A 23,905-nucleotide genomic window follows, 5' to 3' on the forward strand; every position below is an offset into this window, starting at 1 on the left:
CTATACAACCAGAGGAGTCGCCCACTGGTGGTCAGGAGAGAATGCAGCTTTAACACATGAAGCATAGACTTCTATACAACCAGAGGAGTCGCCCACCGGTGGTCAGGAGAGAATGCAGCTTTAACACATGAAGCATAGACTTCTATACAACCAGAGGAGTCGCCCCCTGGTGGTCAGGAGAGAGAATGCAGCTTTAACACATGAAGCATAGACTTCTATACAACCAGAGGAGTCGCCCCCTGGTGGTCAGTAGAGAGAATGCAGCTTTAACACATGAAGCATAGACTTCTATACAACCAGAGCAGTCGCCCCCTGGTGGTTAGGAGAGACAATGCAGCTTTAATACATGAAGCATAGACTTCTATACAACCAGAGCAGTCGCCCCCTGGTGGTATGGAGAGAGAATGCAGCTTTAACACATGAAGCATAGACTTCTATACAACCAGAGGAGTCGCCCCCTGGTGGTCTGGAGAGAGAATGCAGCTTTAACACATGAAGCATAGACTTCTATACAACCAGAGGAGTCGCCCCCTGGTAGTCAGGAGAGAGAATGCAGCTTTAACACGAAGCATAGACTTCTATACAACCAGAGGAGTCGCCCCCTGGTGGTCAGGAGAGAGAATGCAGCTTTAACACATGAAGGTTCGACTTCACTTAAGAAGTGGAGGTTTTCTCCTGGAAATGAAAGTTAGAAGACTGAGCTGACTCATTTATCCCACACGTTCCAACCAGATCAGATTATTAATAATATAGAAACTGATCGCTTTGGACAAAATACACATTCTCAGTTTGATGTTCAAAATAGACAAATACATTTATTTTAGAAGTTTACAATCCGGACGGTGTCCCATCAGGTCAAACCGAAACTTATGAAAACTTAGCTGAAACTGATTTTTATTTTATTTTCTCTAAAACCAAATAAACGTCTATAAACAGATCCACATTTTAAATATTTTAAAAAACACCAATGAGCTGCTGACTCTCAGTGGTCGTGGTCTATAGCTCATGGGAAGGGGGTGATTTCCTTGGCCATGCTGATTGGTTGGTACACTGGAAGCGGTAGCGCAGGAATCGAACGCGCGGCTTTATGTGGAAGTCAGCAGGTATCCTCCAATTCCACATTTTCTGTACCTGAAACAAAAAAACAACATTGAACTATTTACACTTTGATTGTTTTATTTATTCATTGTACAAGTGAATATTTGACAAACAAAACTTACCTCATTAAATATGGTTAATAAGATTGAATATGATTAATGAGATAGAACAGTTTGCTGAGAAGCTGAACTTGGCTGCACATCGACCAGTTGAAACATTAAAAAGCTGCTTACGTTAATGCATCAATAACAAATATTACATTATTTGAAATGTATAATATAATACTTGTGTTTTTGAATGAACATTGTTTTTTACCTTGTATGGTAAATTAACCTGTTTTTGTAAAGTGCTTTTCTAGTCTTCCGACCACTTAAAGCGCTTTAACACTACATGACATCATTCACCCATTCATACCCTGATGGGAGGAGCTACGGTTCCACCTGCACTTCACCAGTAACTAACATTCACACATCGTAGAACAGCTACGGGAGCAACTTTGGTGTCTTGCCCAAGGACACATCGGCAAGCGGAGCCGGGGATCGAACCGCTGATCCTCTGAAGGACGACCCTGTTCACCACTGAGCCACAGTCGCCCCATATGGCAGCGTCTGCCATCAGTATGTGAGTGGGTGAATGTTGACGTGAAGAGGAATGATTGGGTGATCCATTCACCGTTTCAATAACGCTCACTGTCTATGTTAATGTGACACATGCAAATCAGTAAAAACGCTTTAGGACCTCAACGGGCTTTCATACAGGAGTGTGTTTCACGAACCTTCAGGACCCTGACCAGATGGGTTGTACTGTTCAGTGACTGAACCTGCAGAGAGCAAGCAGAACCAAGAAAAGAGAAAGAACAAGGCTTCAGCATCTGATCTCAGGAAAGGTAAACTAAAACCATGCACCTGAATGAGACTAGTCAAGGTAAATTGTTAACCAGAATAGTTTAAGCCAACCGTATCAATCTCAACGAGTAGTTAATACCAATCTCAATGAGTCTAGTTAATACCAAGCTTAAGTAAACTAGTTAATACCAAGCTCAACGAGTCTAGTTAATATCAATCTCAACGAGTCTAGTTAATATCAAGTTTATGGAGTCTAGTTAATATCAATCTCAACGAGTCTAGTTAATATCAAGTTTATGGAGTCTAGTTAATACCAAGCTCAACGAGTCTAGTTAATACCAAGCTCAACGAGTCTAGTTAATATCAATCTCAACGAGTCTAGTTAATATCAAGTTTATGGAGTCTAGTTAATACCAAGCTCAACGAGTCTAGTTAATATCAATCTCAAGGAGTCTAGTTAATACCAAGCTTATGGAGTCTAGTTAATACCAAGCTCAACAAGTCTAGTTAATGCCAAGCTCAACAAGTCTAGTTAATACCAAGCTCAACGAGTCTAGTTAATGCCAAGCTCAACAAGTCTAGTTAATGCCAAGCTCAACAAGTCTGGTTAATACCAAGCTCAACAAGTCTAGTTAATATCAATCTCAACGAGTCTAGTTAATACCAAGCTCAACGAGTCTAGTTAATACCAAGCTCAACAAGTCTAGTTAATATCAATCTCAACGAGTCTAGTTAATACCAAGCTCAACGAGTCTAGTTAATGCCAAGCTTAACAAGTCTAGTTAATACCAAGCTCAACGAGTCTAGTTAATACCAAGCTCAACGAGTCTAGTTAATACCAAGCTTAAGTAAACTAGTTAATACCAAGCTCAACAAGTCTAGTTAATATCAATCTCAACGAGTCTAGTTAATGCCAAGCTCAACAAGTCTAGTTAATGCCAAGCTCAACAAGTCTAGTTAATATCAATCTCAACGAGTCTAGTTAAAACCAAGCTCAACAAGTCTAGTTAATATCAATCTCAACGAGTCTAGTTAATACCAAGCTCAACGAGTCTAGTTAATGCCAAGCTCAACAAGTCTAGTTAATACCAAGCTCAACGAGTCTAGTTAATACCAAGCTCAACAAGTCTAGTTAATATCAATCTCAACGAGTCTAGTTAATACCAAGCTCAACGAGTCTAGTTAATGCCAAGCTTAACAAGTCTAGTTAATACCAAGCTCAACGAGTCTAGTTAATACCAAGCTCAACGAGTCTAGTTAATACCAAGCTTAAGTAAACTAGTTAATACCAAGCTTATGGAGTCTAGTTAATACCAAGCTCAACGAGTCTAGTTAATGCCAAGCTCAACAAGTCTAGTTAATATCAATCTCAAGGAGTCTAGTTAATACCAAGTTTATGGAGTCTAGTTAATACCAAGCTCAACAAGTCTAGTTAATGCCAAGCTCAACAAGTCTAGTTAATACCAAGCTCAATGCGTCTAGTTAATACCAAGTTTATGGAGTCTAGATAATATCAATCTCAACGAGTCTAGTTAATACCAAGCTCAACAAGTCTAGTTAATACCAAGCTCAACGAGTCTAGTTAATACCAAGCTTATGGAGTCTAGTTAATACCAAGCTTATGGAGTCTAGTTAATACCAAGCTTATGGAGTCTAGTTAATACCAAGCTTAAGGAGTCTAGTTAATACCAAGCTCAACGAGTCTAGTTAATACCAAGCTCAATGCGTCTAGTTAATACCAAGCTCAACGAGTCTAGTTAATATCAATCTCAACGAGTCTAGTTAATACCAAGCTTATGGAGTCTAGTTAATACCAAGCTTATGGAGTCTAGTTAATACCAAGCTTATGGAGTCTAGTTAATACCAAGCTCAACGAGTCTAGTTAATACCAAGCTTATGGAGTCTAGTTAATACCAAGCTTATGGAGTCTAGTTAATACCAAGCTTATGGAGTCTAGTTAATACCAAGCTCAACGAGTCTAGATAATATCAATCTCAACGAGTCTAGTTAATACCAAGCTTATGGAGTCTAGTTAATACCAACTCTTAACAAGAATAGTGAATGCAAAGAGACTAGTTAAACTCATTAGCAAGAATAGTTTAATAGCAACCTTAATAACCCAGATTAGTTACACCTGATGCTGGAAAATCCGGTTCTGGACTGGTTGCGTGACATTAATTCTAAACTTGCTTTGCACACGTAATAGATGTAAAACTTACCAGCCACCTGAGTGTTATCTGTCACCGCTGGATGACCTGTAAAACACACACACACACACACACACACACACACACACACATCAACACATCAACACACACATCTACACACATTTCTACTGTAGAAAAAGACTATCACATACTCAAGTTAAACTCTTCTTCTGTGTAAAAAGTAACTTACTGGAGTCAAGTGGAGTTCCTGTTGGATCTGCAGAACCTACAGACACAAGCAGTTTAACAACCGATTTGACCTCTGACCTTTCTGTCAGCCATGTTGTCAGGCGGGGCTTACCTGTGACTGTCCATGTGGAGTCTGTCGCCATGCTAACCAGGTCTGTGTGAGAGTACCCATGTGAAGCTGAAAACATAAATAAACAATAACAGTTGACAGACAGACAGACAGACAGGTGTGTGTGTGTGTGAGAGAGTACCCATGTGAAGCTGAAAATATAAATAAACAACAACAGACAGACAGACAGACAGACAGACAGATGTGTCAGACAGGTGTACCTGAGTCCAGTGAGTCTGTGTGGAGGATGGCGAGGGGCGACTCTGTAATATGATCATGTGACAGGAAGTGAAGGAAACCAAACAAGGAACTACTGATGTATGGTTGTCACAGCAACAAGTCTTACCTGTGACATCATTGCCGAGTTTAGGACCTGAAGCAGGAACCAATCAGAACACAGTCAGGTTTCTATCAATCAGCGTCTCAATATGTTCATTACTGTCTCACCTGTGAGCTCCATGTGAAGACCTGATGACATCATCATAATTAGTGACTCCATTACACAGTTATTATCTATTAACTTATTAAATCATTAAGTCAACTAAAAGAAGTGTGAGCAGACTAATAATCAATACCCGTTATGAATAATAAAGTAATATAGAAAGTCATGAATATAAAATGTATGAATATGAAAGTTAGGAAATAAAAAATTATGAATATGAAAGTTATGAGTATACAAGTTAGTTATGAATATCAAAGATGTGAATATAAGAGTAATGAATATGAAAGTTATGCAGATAAACGTTATGAAAAGTTATAAAGTTATAAAAAATGTAAATATAAAAGTGTACCTGCGTTAGTGTTGTTCAGCAGAGTCTGTCGGCCGTTTCCTTAGAAACACATACTGTCAGCCAATCACAGCCTTCCACCCTCTGACTCCTCATTGAACCACTTTATAGTTTAAAATAATAAATGTTAACAAATAAACAAATGAAGTGTGAATATGTATTCAGCCCCATTGCTGCCCAAACCTCTGGACCCCCCCCCCCTCCCCCCCCCCTCAGACATTCTGCGTCACTCTTCTCTTTCTAAACACTGAAAGCTCATTTATTTAAATCTCATTCAGTTTGTTTTTGTTTTGTTTCTTGCTGTGATGATGTCATCTCTTTTGTTTGTATTGTTGTTGCTTCTATTGTTTGTCTTTACCATGTAAATCTCCTTGAGTTAAAGCGCAGTATTATTATTATGATTAACTACGCTAGCTACTGCAGGTTCTCTGAAGCGGGCTTAGCCAGGTGTCAAAGACCTTCAGAAGTCACATGATTAGTTAAATGAAGTCAATCTCAATGTCACATGATTTAATAATGTGGAACAACGAAAGACCCTCTTAAAGCCTGAACCCCTGAAATTAATTGAGGATTAAAGCAGGTCCGTCAGAGGATCAGCGGTTTGATTCCCGCCTCCACTAGCCCTAGTCGATGTGTCCTTGAGCAAGACACTTAACCCTGAATTGCTCCTGTAGCTGTTCTACGGTTTATGAATGTAAGTCGCTTTGGATAAAAGTGTCAGCTAAATTAAATGTAATGTACTATAACTGGGGACTAAAGCCTGAAGCTAATTGATGATTACAGCCTGAACCCCTGAAGTTAACTGGGAATTAAAGCCTGAACCACTGAAATGATCTGAGGATTAAAGACTGAATCCCTGAAGTTATCTGGGGATTAAAGCCTTAAATTATTTGAGGATTAAAGCCTGAACCCCTGAAATTAACTACAGATTAAAGCCTGAAGTTAATTGAGGATTGTAGAGAAAATATATACATTACACTGTTGGCAAATAACTTGAGACTAAAGAGCATTTTAATACAGCATTAAGGGTTCTTCCCTTTTTTCCCTGTCAAAGGTTATTTTTGGGGAGTTTTTCCTGATCCGATGTGAGGTCATAGGTCAGGGATGTCGTATGTGTACAGATTGTAAAGCCCTCTGAGGATAATTTGTAATTTGTGATATTGGGCTATACAAAATAAACTGAATTGAACTGAATTGAATTAAGGTAAATCTGCACACTAGCTTGCTTCAGCCTAAACAACACACAGCATTGACCCTAGCGTTAAGGTCACGTAACTTCGCGCCGAGTTACGAGAGCCCAAGGCCGAACTCAGTGGGAAAAGACAAAATAAGGGAGCGCCCGGTCCCACCACACACTGCCCTTATCATTGACTAGGGCAAAGGGGAGGAAGATACACAGTAGCATCCCAGACGTTGGTCAAGGCCACCCCATCCTGCAAACTGGATTATGCCAGCTCTCACTACGCCCCCACCCTTGCACCCCGACAACATGCACACACACTGATGGATGAAGACCACAACCAATGGACGTGAGCGGGTGGAAATACTCAGTGCTCCAACCAGGCCGCTTCTAGCTTAAAATAAGCTCCGCCTGCTACAATAGTCTTAACCAATAGGACCTCACAAGAGGAATCCTTTTTGAAGCTTCACTGCACGCTGTTTAAGTGCCTTTTGCTTGGACACCCAACCCTGTTGGGTGTTCATCTTAGGACCGTGCACGTTTAACTGTACGGGATGCAATACTCTGCTTTTTATTACTGAATAAATATTTGTGATTTTACCTCTCGACTCCGCTTGTCCGTTGAAAGCCTGAGCCGCACACTTGTTCCCTGCGTTCCGACGCACAACAGGATTAAAGCCTGAACCCCTGAAGTTATCTGAGGATTAAAGCCTGAACCCCTGAAGTTATCTGAGGATTAAAGCCTGAACCCCTGAAGTTATCTGAGGATTAAAGCCTGAACCCCTGAAGTTATCTGAGGATTAAAGCCTGAACCCCTGAAGTTATCTGAGGATTAAAGCCTGAACCCCTGAAGTTATCTGAGGATTAAAGCCTGAACCCCTGAAATGATCTGAGGAATAAAGCCTGAACCCCTGACGTTAATTGGGGATTAAAGCCTGAACCCCTGAAATGATCTGAGGATTAAAGCCTGAACCCCTGAAATGATCTGAGGAATAAAGCCTGAACCCCTGAAGTTATCTGAGGATTAAAGCCTGAACCCCTGAAGTTATCTGAGGATTAAAGCCTGAACCCCTGAAATGATCTGAGGATTAAAGCCTGAACCCCTGAAATGATCTGAGGAATAAAGCCTGAACCCCTGAAGTTATCTGAGGATTAAAGCCTGAACCCCTGAAGTTATCTGAAGATTAAAGCCTGAACCCCTGAAGTTATCTGAGGATTAAAGCCTGAACCCCTGAAATGATCTGAGGAATAAAGCCTGAACCCCTGACGTTAATTGGGGATTAAAGCCCAGCTGTTCCACAGCTGTGTATAGGTGTGTACTCTTTCCTTTGTGAAAAGACAAAGACCCGTCAACGAGTCCAACAACAACGAACCTCCTCGGTAGAAAGACCCCTTGAATACGTGACCAACTGCAGGGTCACGACCCGGTAGCCTATTTCTACTGAAGACTTATCTTCATCACGAGCCTCTTGATGAATCTGTTCCAACGTACGGATTAAAGTTAGCCAATACCACCTGGTTAAATTATGACGTCTTAAACCGAATCCTAAAGTTAGAAGAGTTTACTTCAAAGTTTGGGAAGTGGAATGCTGTGTTTTAGATACACAATTCAGTGAGTTAAGATAGCAACTGACTTAGGAACTCTTCACCCTTCAATGCTTTTCTCCTAAATCAATTTCCGTGGGGGTAAATACTTTTGCAAGGCAGTTTATAAAACAGTGTAAAGTGTAAATAAAATAATTAAAACTGCATAAAGGATTAAAGCATGAATGAAATACAGTGGAGTGAGATGTACAGCTCAGTATTTTCACTATGATATATCTCAAGTGATCACTACAATTAATAAATTCAGAACAGCTCCTAACTATCCAAAAGAGAAAATGAGAAACTACTCCTACCGTTCGTGTCAGGTGAGTCCGCTCCATCTGTGAGGACAAAAATACAAATGTCATAAAAATAAATGTAATTAAACCTGCATGAAGAATCATAGTAAAGTTTGGAACAAGAATATTTATTGGTGAGTAGCCAACAGATTTTATTTTATTGTAGAAATTAAGAATAAACGACAAAAAGACGCAGGAGATTAAAATTAATTTCTGTAATTTCATTATTTTATTGAATAACAAAATTATCTGTTTTTAAGATTACAGTGATAGTAGTACTATAGTATTACTGGTTCTAGTGCTCAAGAAGTATTTGTAGTATTCGTATCAGTGTAATACTTTAGTATTAAGTATGTATTATTAAACTAAATATTAAACTTGATCTATCATCAATAAATGATGAAATGAAAGATGTCACTATTTATCCTGTTAGGTTAACTATCATGTATCTAATATTTGAATTATAATAATATCTATAGTGACAAACTGTAGGTGTGTACAGGTGCATTCATACACTGTAGACACAGCTACAGGGAACAATTCAGGGTCTTGCTCAAAGACACATCGACTAGGTCGGAGATTGAACCGCCAACCCCATAATTGAAAGACAGACCTGCTAACCACTGATCCACAGTCACCCCTAGTTGAGTGTAGGTGAGTATAGGTGTGTATAGTTGTGTATAGGTGTGTACAGGTGAGTACAGGTAGAGTTGCTCACCTATCTGTACTCTGTGAGCTTCACTGTGTGATGAAGACGATGCATTGGCTGTATCTACTGAAGAAAAATAGAAATAGTACTTTTAATATTTTAAATATTAAGCAGCAGGAAAAGTAAAAGTAAAAGTTGAACTGTATTTTATGGAATAAAGGTCTCTGTGTTTTCAGACTATATTTTATTCCAACCTCCTTGACCTGCAGAGTGGGAGGAGCCTAAAACAGAGCTCGAGAGGGATTGGTCAAGACCTGAGCTCAGAGAGCTGTGGTCTGGTCCTGATTGGTCGTTGCTGATGTCAGAGTGATAAGCAGGATCTTCAAAACCAGGATGAAGGCAGGAGAGAAGAGACAGAGAGTCACAACAGGTGAGTTTTATCTTAGAGCATCTGTGATGCATCCGTTCATTTTTACTGCCATTGGAGATAATACCAACTCCCTTGTAGGAATTACTGACATCACTGCACTTACATGTCAAGATTTAGACCTGAATCCATCAACAACACTAGACCCATATACATTGGTTTTTAGCTGAAATAGTAGTTTGGGGGTTTAGTTTGGATCCAGCCTTAGTACCCGAGTAGTGTGAGCGGTATGAGAAATATCACAGCAAGATGTCTGAATGCTGTTATTCTCCTTTTTATGTATAAACATTATAGAGAAACAGAAAAAAAGCAGTAAAACCTGTTTTAATCATGACCCTGGTGGGCGGGTTACATTACACCTAAGGGTGGGTCCAATGACACATGTGGGCGGGTTACATGAAACCTTTTGGTGGGTCACATAGCACCTGTGGGTGGGTGGTTCAATACCTGCGAGTGAGTCCAGACTGGAACCGCTGTTCTGATCTGTAGAGGGAGCTGCTGTCACACCTGAACTGATCACTGAAACACAAACAACAACCAGACTGATCAATAATACAGATAATCACAACTGATCAGCAGCGAAGAAGATGAAGATGTGCCACGGCAGTTCAAATGGCACGACAAAAGGTAAGATGAGAAAACATGAAGGGTTAGTGTGAATGTTGCCTTCCTCATCACAATCTGATAATATCGCTCTAAGTGTTGCAATTTTTGCACCAAAAAAAGGATTGGACCAATTTATTAACATGGTATTGGTATTTAGCATCAAACATAACATTAAGATTCCTGGAGTAAGGTAACTGCTACTTGAAGTATTCTCGGGCCAATAATGAGAAGAATCTGAGTAACCTCTCGTCTTTTATAGCAGCTAAACAGTTACGGTTAAATCCAGGGCACAACCTGGCAACTCTCCAGCTCCCAGGCCACAACCTAGCACCCCTCCAGCTTCCAGTCCACTACGTGGCACCTTTCCAGCCTCCAGTCCACAACCTGGCACCTTCCCAGCTTCCAGTCCACTACCTGGCACCTCTCCAGCTCCCAGTCCACATCCTGGCACCTTTCCAGCTTCCAGTCCACTAGAAAGCTCAGTTTCTCTGCACTGATCACAGGGTGTGACTCGTGGTGACTCTTGTGCTGCGACTCAAGTCTGTGAGGTCATCGGCTTTCAGGCAAACTCGCTTGGATGTTGGTAGGCTCCGGGACGAAGGGGTAGCTGGGGAGTTTGCCCGCAGGCTTGGGGACGGTCTTGGAGGGCTGGGTGCTTCGGGTGGCCCTGAGGAACAGTAGACGGCCTTCAAGACTAAAACTCTGGAGGTGGCAGCCGAGTGCCTTGGAGTTTCGCGTGGGTCGAGGATGGGGTTTCTCTCTTCGGGGACGATGGGAATCATTGAGGAGAGTCGCAGGGCTAGACTTGGCGGCAGAGCTGGTCTGTATCGGGAGCTAAAACGTGCAACTGTACATGCTGTGAGGAATGACAAAGAGGCATATGTCCGAGGAATCTGTGAGACGGTCGAGGGTCATCTCTGGTCGAGCGACTCTCGCCCCGCCTTCAGAGGAATCCGTGCATTACGTGCCTCCAAACCTTCTCCTCGCAGTACTGCGGGGAGAGCGGCTGATGGTGGACTCCTGTCGGAAGAGTCTGAGGTCAGAGCCCGCTGGGCCCAAATACTTTGAGCGTCTTTACCAGGCGGACGCTCCGTCTCGTGGATTGGACGATATGGATGCTGTGCCTCTGTCTGCGGACCCCCCGATCGACTGTGCGGCACCTTTACTTGCTGAAACGCGAGCTGTGGTCAAGCAGTTGAAAGGGGGGTGAATCCACCCCAAAGTCTTCCGGCGCTGCCCCCTCTCCGGGGGACATGTTGGCCGGGTTTAGGAGTTCCTCAAAGTGCTCTTTCCACCGCCCGACGATTCAATTCAATTCAATTCAGTTTATTTTGTATAGCCCAATATCACAAATTACAAATTTGCCTCAGAGGGCTTTACAATCTGTACACATACGACATCCCTGTCCCAGGACCTCACATCGGATCAGGAAAGACTCCCCAAAAATAACCTTTCACAGGGAAAAAAGGGAAGAAACCTTCAGGAGAGCAACAGAGGAGGATCCCTCTCCCCGGATGGACAGATGAATAGATGTCATGTGACCAGATGAACAGAGTTACAGAGTTACATAAACACATTACATGAATATGACAATGTATGAATGGAACTCCAATCCATGAAACAGAAGGAGGTAGAGAGGAGGGGGGGCGGGGCATCAGCAGGGCCAATGGGAGGCCGGTTCACCAGCATCAGACACCTCCAGGTCCAATGGACCCTATGAGACGTGAAGTCACGACTCCGGGGAGGAAGCAGAGTTAATAAGGTGCAATGGAGAGATGTAAATTCATCCATAAGGAGAGAGAGAAGAGGAGATAGGTGCTCAGTGTATCCTATCATTTTTCCCCAGCAGCCTATAAGCCTATAGCAGCATATCAAGGCGCTCGACCAGTGCAAACCTGATTCAGCCCTAACTATAAGCACTATCAAACAGGAAAGTCTTAAGTCTATTCTTAAATGAGGTGACTGTGTCTGCCTCCCGGACTGAAAGTGGAAGCTGGTTCCATAAAAGAGGAGCTTGATAACTGAAGGCTCTTGCTGGTATCCATTCTGAACTCCTCAGGGCTGGAGGTGATCCGGCACTCGTGTCCTTGCATGCAGTCCTGTGCTCTGTTTGGAGTATGGAGATCTTCCCAACTGACTGGATTAGGGGCCTTGTAGTCCCTTTCTGGAGGGGGAAGGGTGATCGCCGGGATTGCAACAACTACAGGGGTGTGACGCTGCTCTCTGTACCAGGCAAGGTTCTGGCGAGGATAATTCTGAACAGGATTCGCCAGCACCTGCTCGCGCACCAGCGCCCGGAGCATCCTGGCTTTACACCCAAGAGATCAACGATTGACCATATTCTAGCGCTTCGGGTCCTCACTGAGCGCCTGTGTGAGTTTCGGCGGGGCCTGCTTGCAGCCTACGTTGATCTCCGTAGGGCGTTTGACTCGGTGAACCGGGTCACTTTGTGGCGGATCCTTGAGCTGCACGGCGTTCCCCCAAAGCTGCTAACCCTGATATCCTGTGAGCGCGGTGAGGTGTGGAGACACTATCTCTGACTTCTTCCCAGTAAATACTGGGGTGCGTCAGGGATGCGTCCTAGCACCCACACTGTTCAACGCGTGCATGGACTGGATACTTGGGAGGATGTTGGTGGCAAGTAACCCTGTCAAAGGTTATTTTTGGGGAGTTTTTCCTGATCCGATGTGAGGTCCTGGGACAGGGATGTCGTATGTGTACAGATTGTAAAGCCCTCTGAGGCAAATTTGTAATTTGTGATATTGGGCTATACAAAATAAACTGAATTGAATTGAATTGAAGTGGCTGCGGGGTTTTGTTTGGTAATGACAGATTTTCAGATCTGGACTTTGCCGACGATGCAGTCATCTTCGCGGATGTTCTCACTGGGGCTCTCGTGTCGCTGGGTGGGGAGTCGGAACCGCTGGGACTGCGTATCTCCTGGATCAAGACCAAAGTTCAGGCATTCAATGATGTCTTGGATGCGGCTGTTGAGTCTGTTCCTGTGTGTGGCGAGAATGTTGAGGTCACGGAGACATTCACTTACCTTGGCAGTGTTGTCCATGTCTCTACTGGATGCGGTCAGGAAGTCAATCAACGTCTGGGCCGCGCCTGGGGAGTGATGGACTCACTGGATGAGGGTGTGTGGCGTTCAAAGTCTTTCCGAGTCTTTAGGTCGCTGGTTTTGCCTGTCTTACTCTATGGGTGTGAGACTTGGACGCTAACCAGTGACCTGAGGCGAAGACTGAACTCCTTTGGTACCATGTCTCTCCGAAGGATCCACGGGTATCGCTGGTCGGATTTTGTACCTAATGAGCGGTTGCTCCGGGAGACTCGGATGAGGTATGTTACCTGCATTATACGAGAGCGCCAGCTGCGGCACTAAGGGCATGTGGCACGATTCCCTGAGGCTTAACCGGCCCACAGGATTCTCTCTTTGAGAGACCCTGTTGGGTGGAGGAGACCTAGGGGTCGCCCATGTGCCTCGTGGCTTCGTCAGGTTGATCGTTACTTCGGTGGGATGGGGCTGGGACGAGTGTCCGCCTGGAGGATGGCCATCGGGAGTACCGTCGGAAAGGTGGACGCAGCACAACGCGCTGCCTTGGCGCATGCCCCCATACCTGACCTGACCTGTCCACTACCTGGCAACTCTCCAGCTCCCAGGCCACAACCTGGCACCCCTCAAGCTCCCAGTCCACTACCTGGCACCTTTCCAGCTCCCAGTCCATTACTTGGCACCTTTCCAGATCCCAGGCCACTACCTGGCAACTCTCCAGTTCCCAGGCCACAACCTGGCACCCCTCAAGCTCCCAGTCCACTATCTGACACCTCTCCAGCTCCCAGACCACAACCTGGCACCTCTCCAGCTCCCAAGCAACAACCTGTCACCTCTCCAGCTCTCAGGCCACAACCTGGCACCCCTCAACCTCCCAGTCCACTACCTGGCACCTCTCCAGCTCCCAGGCCACAACCTGGCACCCCTCAAGCTCCCAGTCCACTACCTGGCACCTCTCCAGCTCCCAGGCCACAACCTGGCACCCCTCAAGCTCCCAGTCCACTACCTTGCACCGCTCCAGCTGCCAGTCCACTACCTGTAACCTCTCCAGCTCCCAGGCCACATCCTGGCACCCCTCAAATTCCCAGTCCACTACCTTGCACTGCTCCAGCTGCCAGTCCACTACCTGGCACCTCTCCAGCTCCCAGGCCACAACCTGTCACCTCTCCAGCTCCCAGGCCACAACCTGGCACCCCTCCAGCTCCCAGTCTACTACCTGGCACCTCTCCAGCTCCCAGGCTGGAGAGGTTGCCAGGTAATAACCTGGCAACTTTCCAGCTCCGAGGCCACAACCTGGCACCCCTCAAGCTCCCAGTACCTGGCAACTCTCCAGCTCCCAGTCCACTACCTGGAATTTTTCCAGCTCCTAGACCACACTACGTACGAAGCCTTGTATACTTTACATATCAAGCTTTATATGTATACACAACGTTATATATAAACCTTTATCATGTGTATTATGTGGATACACTTTTATTAAAGGAAAAAAAAGATAGATAAATAAAAAACGAGACAGGTAAATAAAGAGAGAGACAGGCAGACGACCAGGTTAACAGACAGACAGGGGAAAAGAGAGAGAGAGAGACAGGTACACAAAAACACAGGTAAATAAACAGAGAGACAGGTGGATACAAAATTAGAGAAGTAAATAAAGAGAGAGACATGTACACAAACAGACATGTAAATACGAAATGAGATGGGTTAATAAAGAGAGAGAGATAGAGAAATAAAGAGAGATCAGTGAGCAGAAAGACTAAGTTATATTTTCTTTAATTCGATTCCCACCTTTAGCCCCGCCCCCAATAGCTCACCTGTCTGACTGTCAGCTCCGACCCCTCCTTCCCGTCCTCCCCCTCCATTCATCAGTTTCTGTCCATTACCTGAAAAAACACATATGAGTCAATAATCAACTTTAAACTTGGATTTATAAGTTTTGACTGAGTTATTGATCAGCATATTTTGGCAGTGATTTAATTTTTGCCGTTGGACTCCAATCCGTCAGAACCTGCTGACACAAACAGACGTTTAAGTCTAATTCTCAGATGGACTGTGGGTGTGATGTCACCATGTCACACAAAGCTATCGCTGCTTTACATCCTGTTTGATGTCATCATATGACACAAACCTACAGCTGCATTACGTCATGTGTGATGTCATCACATGACACAAAGCTATCGCTGCATTACATCATGTGTGATGTCATCACATGACACAAAGCTACAGCTGCATTACGTCATGTGTGATGTCATCACATGACACAAAGCTATCGCTGCATTACATCATGTGTGATGTCATCACATGACACAAAGCTACAGCTGCATTACATCATGTGTGATGTCATCACATGACACAAAGCTACAGCTGCATTACATCATGTGTGATGTCATCTCATGACTCCACTTACACCGTCAGAGGTCACAGACAGTGTTCTTAGAGAGACAGGGGACAGTGTTCTTAGAGAGGCAGGGGCATTGTCAGTGACAGTGTCTGAAGAGAGTCAAGGGAGAGTCAGAGGACAGGGTCTGTAATGATGCAGGGGACAATATTTTTAGAGAGGCAGGGGAGTGTCTGAAAAGAAGACATGATGCAGAGGACAATGTCTGTAGAGAGGCAGGGGATGATGTCTGTGGATAGGCAGGGGAGAGACAGGGGACAGTGTTTGTAGAGAGGCAGGGACGATGTCTCTAGGCCCAGCCGGGTGACGAGAATGTCCGGTTTAGGAACCTCAGAAAGCGGTCGGAAGAGTTCATGGTTCTCTTCTGGAAACGTTAGATTGACCCTCTAGTTTAGAGTTCTGGTGGGGTTTCTTAGCCAGTGAGGTTCATGTGCAGCAGGAGTTGGTTCAGTTTCAGGTTTTACGGTTTGTGTTAGGGTGACGGAGGTTCAGGGTGTAGGGTTCGTGTTAGGGGCATGGAGATTTAGCGTTTAGGGTTTGTGTCAGGGGGACGGAGGTTCAGGGTGTAGGGTTCGTGTTAGGGGCATGGAGATTTAGCGTTTAGAGTTTGTGTCAGGGGGACGGAGGTTCAGGGTTCAGGGTTATGGGGGAGGAGGTTCAGGGTTCAGGGTTAGAGGGATGGATATTCAGGGTTTCGGGTTCGGGAGACAGAGGGGTTCAGAAGAAGCTAAACCAGAACACAAAGCTCTAGCTTTTCCATCTGAACCTGATGATCCTTCAATCCGAGTAAGAGGAAGATGAAGAGGAAGATAATACTATTCATTCCTAATAAATGATATAATCAATAGAATAAAACAATCAATAGAAAAAAACCTGAGTTCTACTCCTGGAGAACCTGAAAAGCCTCAAACGGTTAATTGTGGATTCAATGATTTTTGATTACCTGTTGCTTGTAATGGTGGGTTTATTGATTGATGATTACCTGTTTGTTGTAATTATGATATATTGATTGATGATTACCTGGTTGTGAAGCTGCTGAGCTGCTCAGACTTCCAGCTGCTGAAAAACAAACTCATTAAGAAGATTCTCTCACTTCTTCTAGTGGAATGATTTCAAGAGAATTCATAATTACAACTCATTAATTATACAAGCTTGATATCATTCATTTATAACTGAACTCAGTGATAAAGATTCAACATTTGAACGAGTGTCAAAAACGGTTGTTGCTTGTGACCTGATGATGATGATGATATTTGATGATTCATGGACAAGAAGTAAAAAGTTACCTTCTAAGTCCACCGCAAAATCACTTCCATGTCCTGAAACAAAGAGAGATATGTAATAAAAATTCATGCATAAGCTTTAAATACAAATATAAACTAGTTGGTAGGTTGATAAACCTTCTTCTTCTTGTTTACCTGCAGAACTTCCACCATTTGTTCCTCCCCCTGCTGACTGACTGCTGGAAGCTGAAACTGAATACAAACCTTCAACTGATTATGAATTAATTAATTACAGCACATTAAAATACATACATATAGAAAAAACTGTATTCTATTAATGTTTGATCATTAAAAGAAATGGTTTGAAAAACAACAACATGAGATCCTTCAGTATACGTGAATATGATGAGAGTGAATTCATGTGTTCATTTATTCATCTATCACCGTCAGATATGAAGTGAACCAGTCGACTCACCGCTCAGATCCTGAATGTGGGACCACACGGCTGCTGCAACACCTGCAGAGACAACACATGTGTGACCTGATTCAACATCCCTGAAGATTAGTATTGCAGCATCAACCTGAGACCTGCATCATTATCCTGAAACCTGCATCATCAACCTGAGACCTGCAGCATCTACCTGAGACCTGCAGCATCTACCTGAGACCTGCAGCATCTACCTGAGACCTGCCACATCTACCTGAGACCTGTAACATTATCCTGAGACCTGCATCACTATCCTGAGACCTGCACCATAAACCTGAGCCATGCAGCATGAACCTGAGACCTGCATCATTATCCGGAGACCTGCAGCATCAACCTGAGAGCTGCATCCTTATCCTGAGACCTGTATCATTACCCTGAGACCTGCAGCATCAACCTGAGACCTGCAGCATTATCCTGAGACTTGCATCCTTATCCTGAGACATGCATCATCAACCTGAGACCTGCAGCATTATCCTGAGACCTGCATCATTACCCTGAGACCTGCAGCATCAACCTGAGACCGGCAGCATCAACATGAGACCTGCATCATTATCCTGAGACCTGCCACATCAACCTGAGACCTGCAGCATCAACCTGAGACCTGCAGCATTATCCTGAGACCTGCATCATTACCCTGAGACCTGCAGCATCAACCTGAGACCGGCAGCATCAACATGAGACCTGCATCATTATCCTGAGACCTGCCACATCAACCTGAGACCTGCAGCATCAACCTGAGACATAGAGCATAAATCTGAGACCTGCAGCATTATCCTTAGACCTGCAGAATAAACCTGAGACCTGCCGCATCTATCTGAGACCTGTAGCATTACCCTGAGACCTGTGTCATTATCCTGAGACCTGCACCATAAACCTGAGACATGCAGCATCAACCTGAGACCTGCATTATTATCTGGAGACCTGCAGCATCAACCTGAGACATGCAGCATCAACCTGAGACCTGCATTATTATCTGGAGACCTGCAGCATCAACCTGAGACATGCAGCATCAACCTGAGACCTGCATCATTATCCTGGGACCTGCATCATTATCCTGAGACCTGTTACACCAACCTGAAACCTGCAGAATCAACATGAGACCTTCATCATTATCCTGAGACCTGCAGCATCAACCTGAGACCTTCATCATTATCCTGAGACCTGCAGAATCAACCTGAGACCGGCAGCATCAATCTGAGACCTGCATCATTATCCTGAGACCTGTAGCATCAACCTGAAACCTGCAGCATCAACGTGAGACCTTCATCATTATCCGGAGACCTGCAGCATCAACCTGAGACCTGCAACATCAGGTTTTACTGGACAGACTGCTGGAGAAACTTCAGGATATGGATCAAACTGAATCCGGTTCATCCTGGTCTGAATACCACCCAGTTAATCTGGATGAAACCTGAGACCAAACAGGAACCAGCAAAGCCTGGTCAGTTTTGACTCACCTGAACCTCCGGATGCCACTACCGCCATAGTGGTGGTTTGCCGAACGCCAACAACTCCTGCAGGAGGAGGAGGAGGAGGAGGAGGAGGAGGAGGAGGACAGATGAATACAACTTTTGTTTCCATCAGATGAAGGAAGTTTATTATAAAGCGACTCCAGGGTCAGGGGGTTTAAGGGTTTCCGGGGTCCAGAAGGATCAGGGGGATTTAATGGGTTACGGGGTCAAGAAGGATCCCGGGGGTTTCAGGGGTTGGGGGGTCCAGAAGGATCAGGGGGATTTAGGTCGTGAAATGAATGTATTGTTAGGATAATAATAATGATACAATAATAATGATAATGATATTATTAATGATGATGATAATAATAATAATAATAAAATACTACTAATAATAACCTCATTCAATTAAATATTTGTGGTATTTATGCAGGTTTATGTTGGAGTTAAAGGTCAAAGGTCATCTCACCCTCAATTTTATCCTGACTCTTGGAGTCATCCTCATCTGGAAAGAAAACAAACATCCAACATTTATTTATCTAATTAAAGATATTTTAACAACATTTGACATATTTGAAACATTTACGGTTATTTTGTTGTGTTACTTCTATTTCCGTTCTTTGTCACTTTGACCTTGACTTGACCTTTCACCTTTAACAGCCTTGTGTGTCATCTTGTCTATTTTTGATGATCACAGGTCATCTCTTCATCTTTTCTTGGTCCCTTTGACCTTGACTTTACCGTTAACATTTAACAACTTCATGTATGGAAACATGCAAGGAGAAAGGAAACAAGGAAATATGTTTTAAGAGAAATGGGACGCCCTTTCCTCAAAAGCGTCAAGTGAAGCAACGTCGGTTTATGATGACTTATGATGATCACTTCTGGATCAGCTGATCACATCTGGATCTTATTATGTATTCTTAGAGATTGAAGTTATTGTTATTAGTGATTGAAGTTATTATTATTACTGATTGAAGCTACTATTATTAGTGATTGAAGTTATTGTTATTAGTGATTGAAGTTATTATTATTAATGACTGATGCTGACTGAACACCAGAGGCAAAATGAACTCCATGATATAAAATATTAGTAACTTTGAGAATATTTACATATAAAAACAATTAAAATCATTTAGCAGATAAAGTAGAGGACTTATAGTCATAACAGTAAAGCAAAAATTGTTCCCAATAAAGATATTTCTTTTGACATTTCAGCTCTGGAAACAATTGTTTGCAGTTTAAATTCTCAGATTATAGCTAATCCATCAATCAATAATTTTTAATCATTTAATTCATTGAATCTGTTTTATTTTTAAATAACACAGATTTACTTTAACAGTTTAAATAATCTATAAGGAAGCTGTCTTTTCAAAAATAAAAGCAAGCTTCTCTCTCTTACTCAAAGAGTTTATATAATATTTAATGAAGCTGTCTTTTCAAAATAAAGGCACATTTTACTCTCTTACTCAAACACACGAAAACACACGCCTACCATCCTCCTCCTCGGACAGCTCCCCTTCCTCAGTGGCTTCCACCTCCACCTCCACCTCCTCCCGCTCCTGCTCCTGCTCCTTCTCTGGAGAACACAATACATCTCTCTTGAATCTCCACAAAGGTTAACTTTGTTAACGAAGTTAAATCAAATCAGATGTGAAGGAGATCTTTTTACCCTCGACAGGAGCCGTAAAAACAGTTGTTGCCAGAAAGACGACCATCGACACAATCAACAGGTTCCTATAATGACAGAGCAGCATGGACGTCAATGCTGGTCAATCTCTTATACCCAACAAAGCCTAATAATCAGTTTAATGTCAATGCATATTATCACTCATCAATAGTGATCATAACTTCACTAGCCGTCAGTTCTCAATACATTTTAGAACCGGCCAAAACCCATGCTCTAGTATGACTACAGTAGTGTAAGGCCTAACACAACCCCTTATCCCCATATTACTACAGTAGTATAGACCCTAACCTAACCCCATAATACTACAGTAGTATAGACCCTAACCTAACCCCATAACACTATAGTAGTATAGACCCTAACCTAACCCCATAACACTATAGTAGTGTAGACCCTAACCTAACCCCATAACACTACAGTAGTGTAGACCCTAACCTAACCCCATGATACTACAGTAGTATTGACCCTAACCTAACCCCATAATACTACAGTAGTATAGACCCTAATTTAACCCCATGATACTACAGTAGTGTAGACCCTAACCTAACCCCATGATACTACAGTAGTATTGACCCTAACCTAACCCCATGATACTACAGTAGTATAGACCCTAACCTAACCCCATGATACTACAGTAGTATAGACCCTAATTTAACCCCATGATACTACAGTAGTGTAGACCCTAACCTAACCCCATAATACTACAGTAGTATTGACCCTAACCTAACCCCATGATACTACAGTAGTATAGACCCTAACCTAACCCCATGATACTACAGTAGTATAGACCCTAACCTAACCCCATGATACTACAGTAGTATTGACCCTAACCTAACCCCATGATACTACAGTAGTATAGACCCTAACCTAACCCCATGATACTACAGTAGTATAGACCCTAACCTAACCCCATAACACTATAGTAGTATAGACCCTAATTTAACCCCATGATACTACAGTAGTATAGACCCTAACCTAACCCCATGATACTACAGTAGTATATACCCTAATTTAACCCCATGATACTACAGTAGTATATACCCTAACCTAACCCCATAATACTACAGTAGTATTGACCCTAACCTAACCCCATAATACTACAGTAGTATAGACCCTAATTTAACCCCATGATACTACAGTAGTGTAGACCCTAACCTAACCCCATGATACTACAGTAGTATAGACCCTAACCTAACCCCATGATACTACAGTAGTATATACCCTAATTTAACCCCATGATACTACAGTAGTATAGACCCTAATTTAACCCCATAATACTACAGTAGTGTAAGGCCTAACCCAACCCTTTATCCCCATATTACTACAGTAGTGTAGACCCTTACATAACCCAATCACCCTAACCCCATAATACTACAGTAGTGTAGACTAGTACCTAACCCCATCACCCTAACCCAGTGGTTCTCAAACTGTGGGGCGCGCCCCTCTAGTGGGGCGCAATGGTACTACAGGTGGGGCGCAGGGGGAAATGCAGAAAGAACTTTATTGAGAACTTCACATATTACAAAAGTACAAAGTACAGGGATATAAAACTAAGTCATTAATAAATACATGGCGAAATACCTGTACCTTTGTGTTACGCGTTAACAGGTTACGCCTGCTATGTAAGTGCTATATAAATTAAATGGATTATTATTATTTTAGTTGCACTTTATTGTTATTATCTTGAAAAGATATCCAGTGCGAAACAGGTTAATTGCAGCTACAATAAGCTATTATTTTGCCAAATATTAGTTATTTTTTGCACAGCTAGTTTGCATTGTTCTAACAACGTGATTGCAAATTCTTTTATTTCTTGTTTGATGGAGCAATCTGGTTTACTTGAAAGTGATTGCAATTTTATTTATTCTATTATTTGATGGAGGAGTCACAAATAGTGATTTCAATAAAAAATACTTTTGTTGGGGCGGTAGGACATGAACATTTTTCTAACCCCATAACACTATAGTAGTGTAGACCCTAACCTAACCCCATAACACTATAGTAGTGTAGACCCTAACCTAACCCCATATTACTACAGTAGTATAGACCCTAACCTAACCCCATAACACTATAGTAGTATAGACCCTAACCTAACCCCATAACACTATAGTAGTGTAGACCCTAACCTAACCCCATAACACTATAGTAGTGTAGACCCTAACCTAACCCCATATTACTACAGTAGTATAGACCCTAACCTAACCCCATAACACTATAGTAGTATAGACCCTAACCTAACCCCATAACACTATAGTAGTGTAGACCCTAACCTAACCCCATAACACTATAGTAGTGTAGACCCTAACCTAACCCCATATTACTACAGTAGTATAGACCCTAACCTAACCCCATAACACTATAGTAGTATAGACCCTAACCTAACCCCATAACACTATAGTAGTGTAGACCCTTTCCTAACCCCATAACACTATAGTAGTGTAGACCCTTTCCTAACCCCATATTACTACAGTAGTATAGACCCTAACCTAACCCCATAACACTATAGTAGTATAGACCCTAACCTAACCCCATAACACTATAGTAGTGTAGACCCTAACCTAACCCCATAACACTATAGTAGTATAGACCCTAACCTAACCCCATAACACTATAGTAGTGTAGACCCTTTCCTAACCCCATATTACTACAGTAGTATAGACCCTAACCTAACCCCATAACACTATAGTAGTATAGACCCTAACCTAACCCCATAACACTATAGTAGTGTAGACCCTTTCCTAACCCCATATTACTACAGTAGTATAGACCCTAACCTAACCCCATAACACTATTGTAGTGTAGACCCTAACCTCACCCATATTTCTCCAGTAGTGCAGAAGATTATAGTATTTAAATATTACTACATTAATGCGGAGTGTTATAGTACTTAATTATTACTACAGTAGTGCAGAGTATTACAGTACTTTGGTATTACTACATTAGTGCAGAGTATTATAGTACTTTAATGTTATTACCGCAGTGCAGAGTATTAGAGTACTTTTAATATTATTACAGTAGTACAGAGTATTACAGGTCTTAATTATTACTAGACTAGTACTATAGTACTACAGTACTTAAGTAGTACTACAGTAGTAGAGTACTTAGGTATTACTACAGTAGTGCAGAGGATTACAGTACTTAAATATTTCTACAAGGTTGTTGACACTAAAGTGTAACGTCTCTATAAAACACAGTATAATCTAGTAGCAGTATATTGATAGTATTGATCGTAGTAGAGATAGTATCTTTAATAGTATTAAGTATTACTCACGTTGGCAGCATGCTGATGTTTCAGAGTGTTTCTCTTGAACTGAGGAGACGCAGCAGAAGACTTGCAACTCCTCCTTCAAACACTCATATTTATACACACAGATTGGGGAGGGGCTGCTGATACTACTTCTTAAAAATTACTACAAACTCTACCGCAAGCAATACTGCAACATACTACTGTTACTACTACTTTATCTCGCGCTATTCCTGAAACAGTAAAAAACTATTGCTCACTACTACTTCTATTCTGTGACTGATGATTGCAGCAAATATCCAGAGCCGTGTATCCAAGCATGCGTTGGGGGAGGGGCAGCTTTACCGGGACCGGTCACCTGATCATATTTCTCTCCCTTTCC

General features: G+C 42.7%; 1 protein-coding gene and 1 long non-coding RNA gene across 2 annotated transcripts; both read right to left on the bottom strand.

The window, feature by feature from the left end:
- Positions 1 to 933: 933 nt before the first annotated feature.
- Positions 934 to 20,123, bottom strand: si:ch211-80h18.1 (uncharacterized protein LOC555593 homolog). Its single transcript, XM_034544546.1, has 20 exons — positions 20,088 to 20,123; positions 19,062 to 19,097; positions 18,599 to 18,655; positions 17,130 to 17,171; positions 16,850 to 16,906; positions 16,718 to 16,750; positions 16,452 to 16,490; positions 14,848 to 14,916; positions 9,823 to 9,894; positions 9,212 to 9,328; positions 9,018 to 9,074; positions 5,240 to 5,278; positions 4,896 to 4,916; positions 4,795 to 4,821; positions 4,670 to 4,711; positions 4,452 to 4,517; positions 4,341 to 4,376; positions 4,163 to 4,198; positions 1,874 to 1,918; positions 934 to 1,131 (listed from the first exon to the last, which is right to left on the bottom strand). The coding sequence occupies exons 3-20, from the start codon at positions 18,624 to 18,626 to the stop codon at positions 1,097 to 1,099; spliced, it is 861 nt and encodes a 286-aa protein (XP_034400437.1). The 5' UTR covers positions 18,627 to 18,655; positions 19,062 to 19,097; positions 20,088 to 20,123; the 3' UTR covers positions 934 to 1,096.
- Positions 20,124 to 20,132: 9 nt separating this feature from the next.
- LOC117739390 lies at positions 20,133 to 23,595 on the bottom strand. Its single transcript, XR_004610169.1, has 3 exons — positions 23,551 to 23,595; positions 20,265 to 20,329; positions 20,133 to 20,171 (listed from the first exon to the last, which is right to left on the bottom strand). It is a non-coding gene; the product is annotated as an uncharacterized LOC117739390 (long non-coding RNA).
- Positions 23,596 to 23,905: the final 310 nt, after the last annotated feature.

The sequence above is a fragment of the Cyclopterus lumpus genome, chromosome 11 (genome assembly GCF_009769545.1).
Source record: "Cyclopterus lumpus isolate fCycLum1 chromosome 11, fCycLum1.pri, whole genome shotgun sequence".
NCBI classification, from domain to species: Eukaryota; Metazoa; Chordata; class Actinopteri; order Perciformes; family Cyclopteridae; genus Cyclopterus; species Cyclopterus lumpus.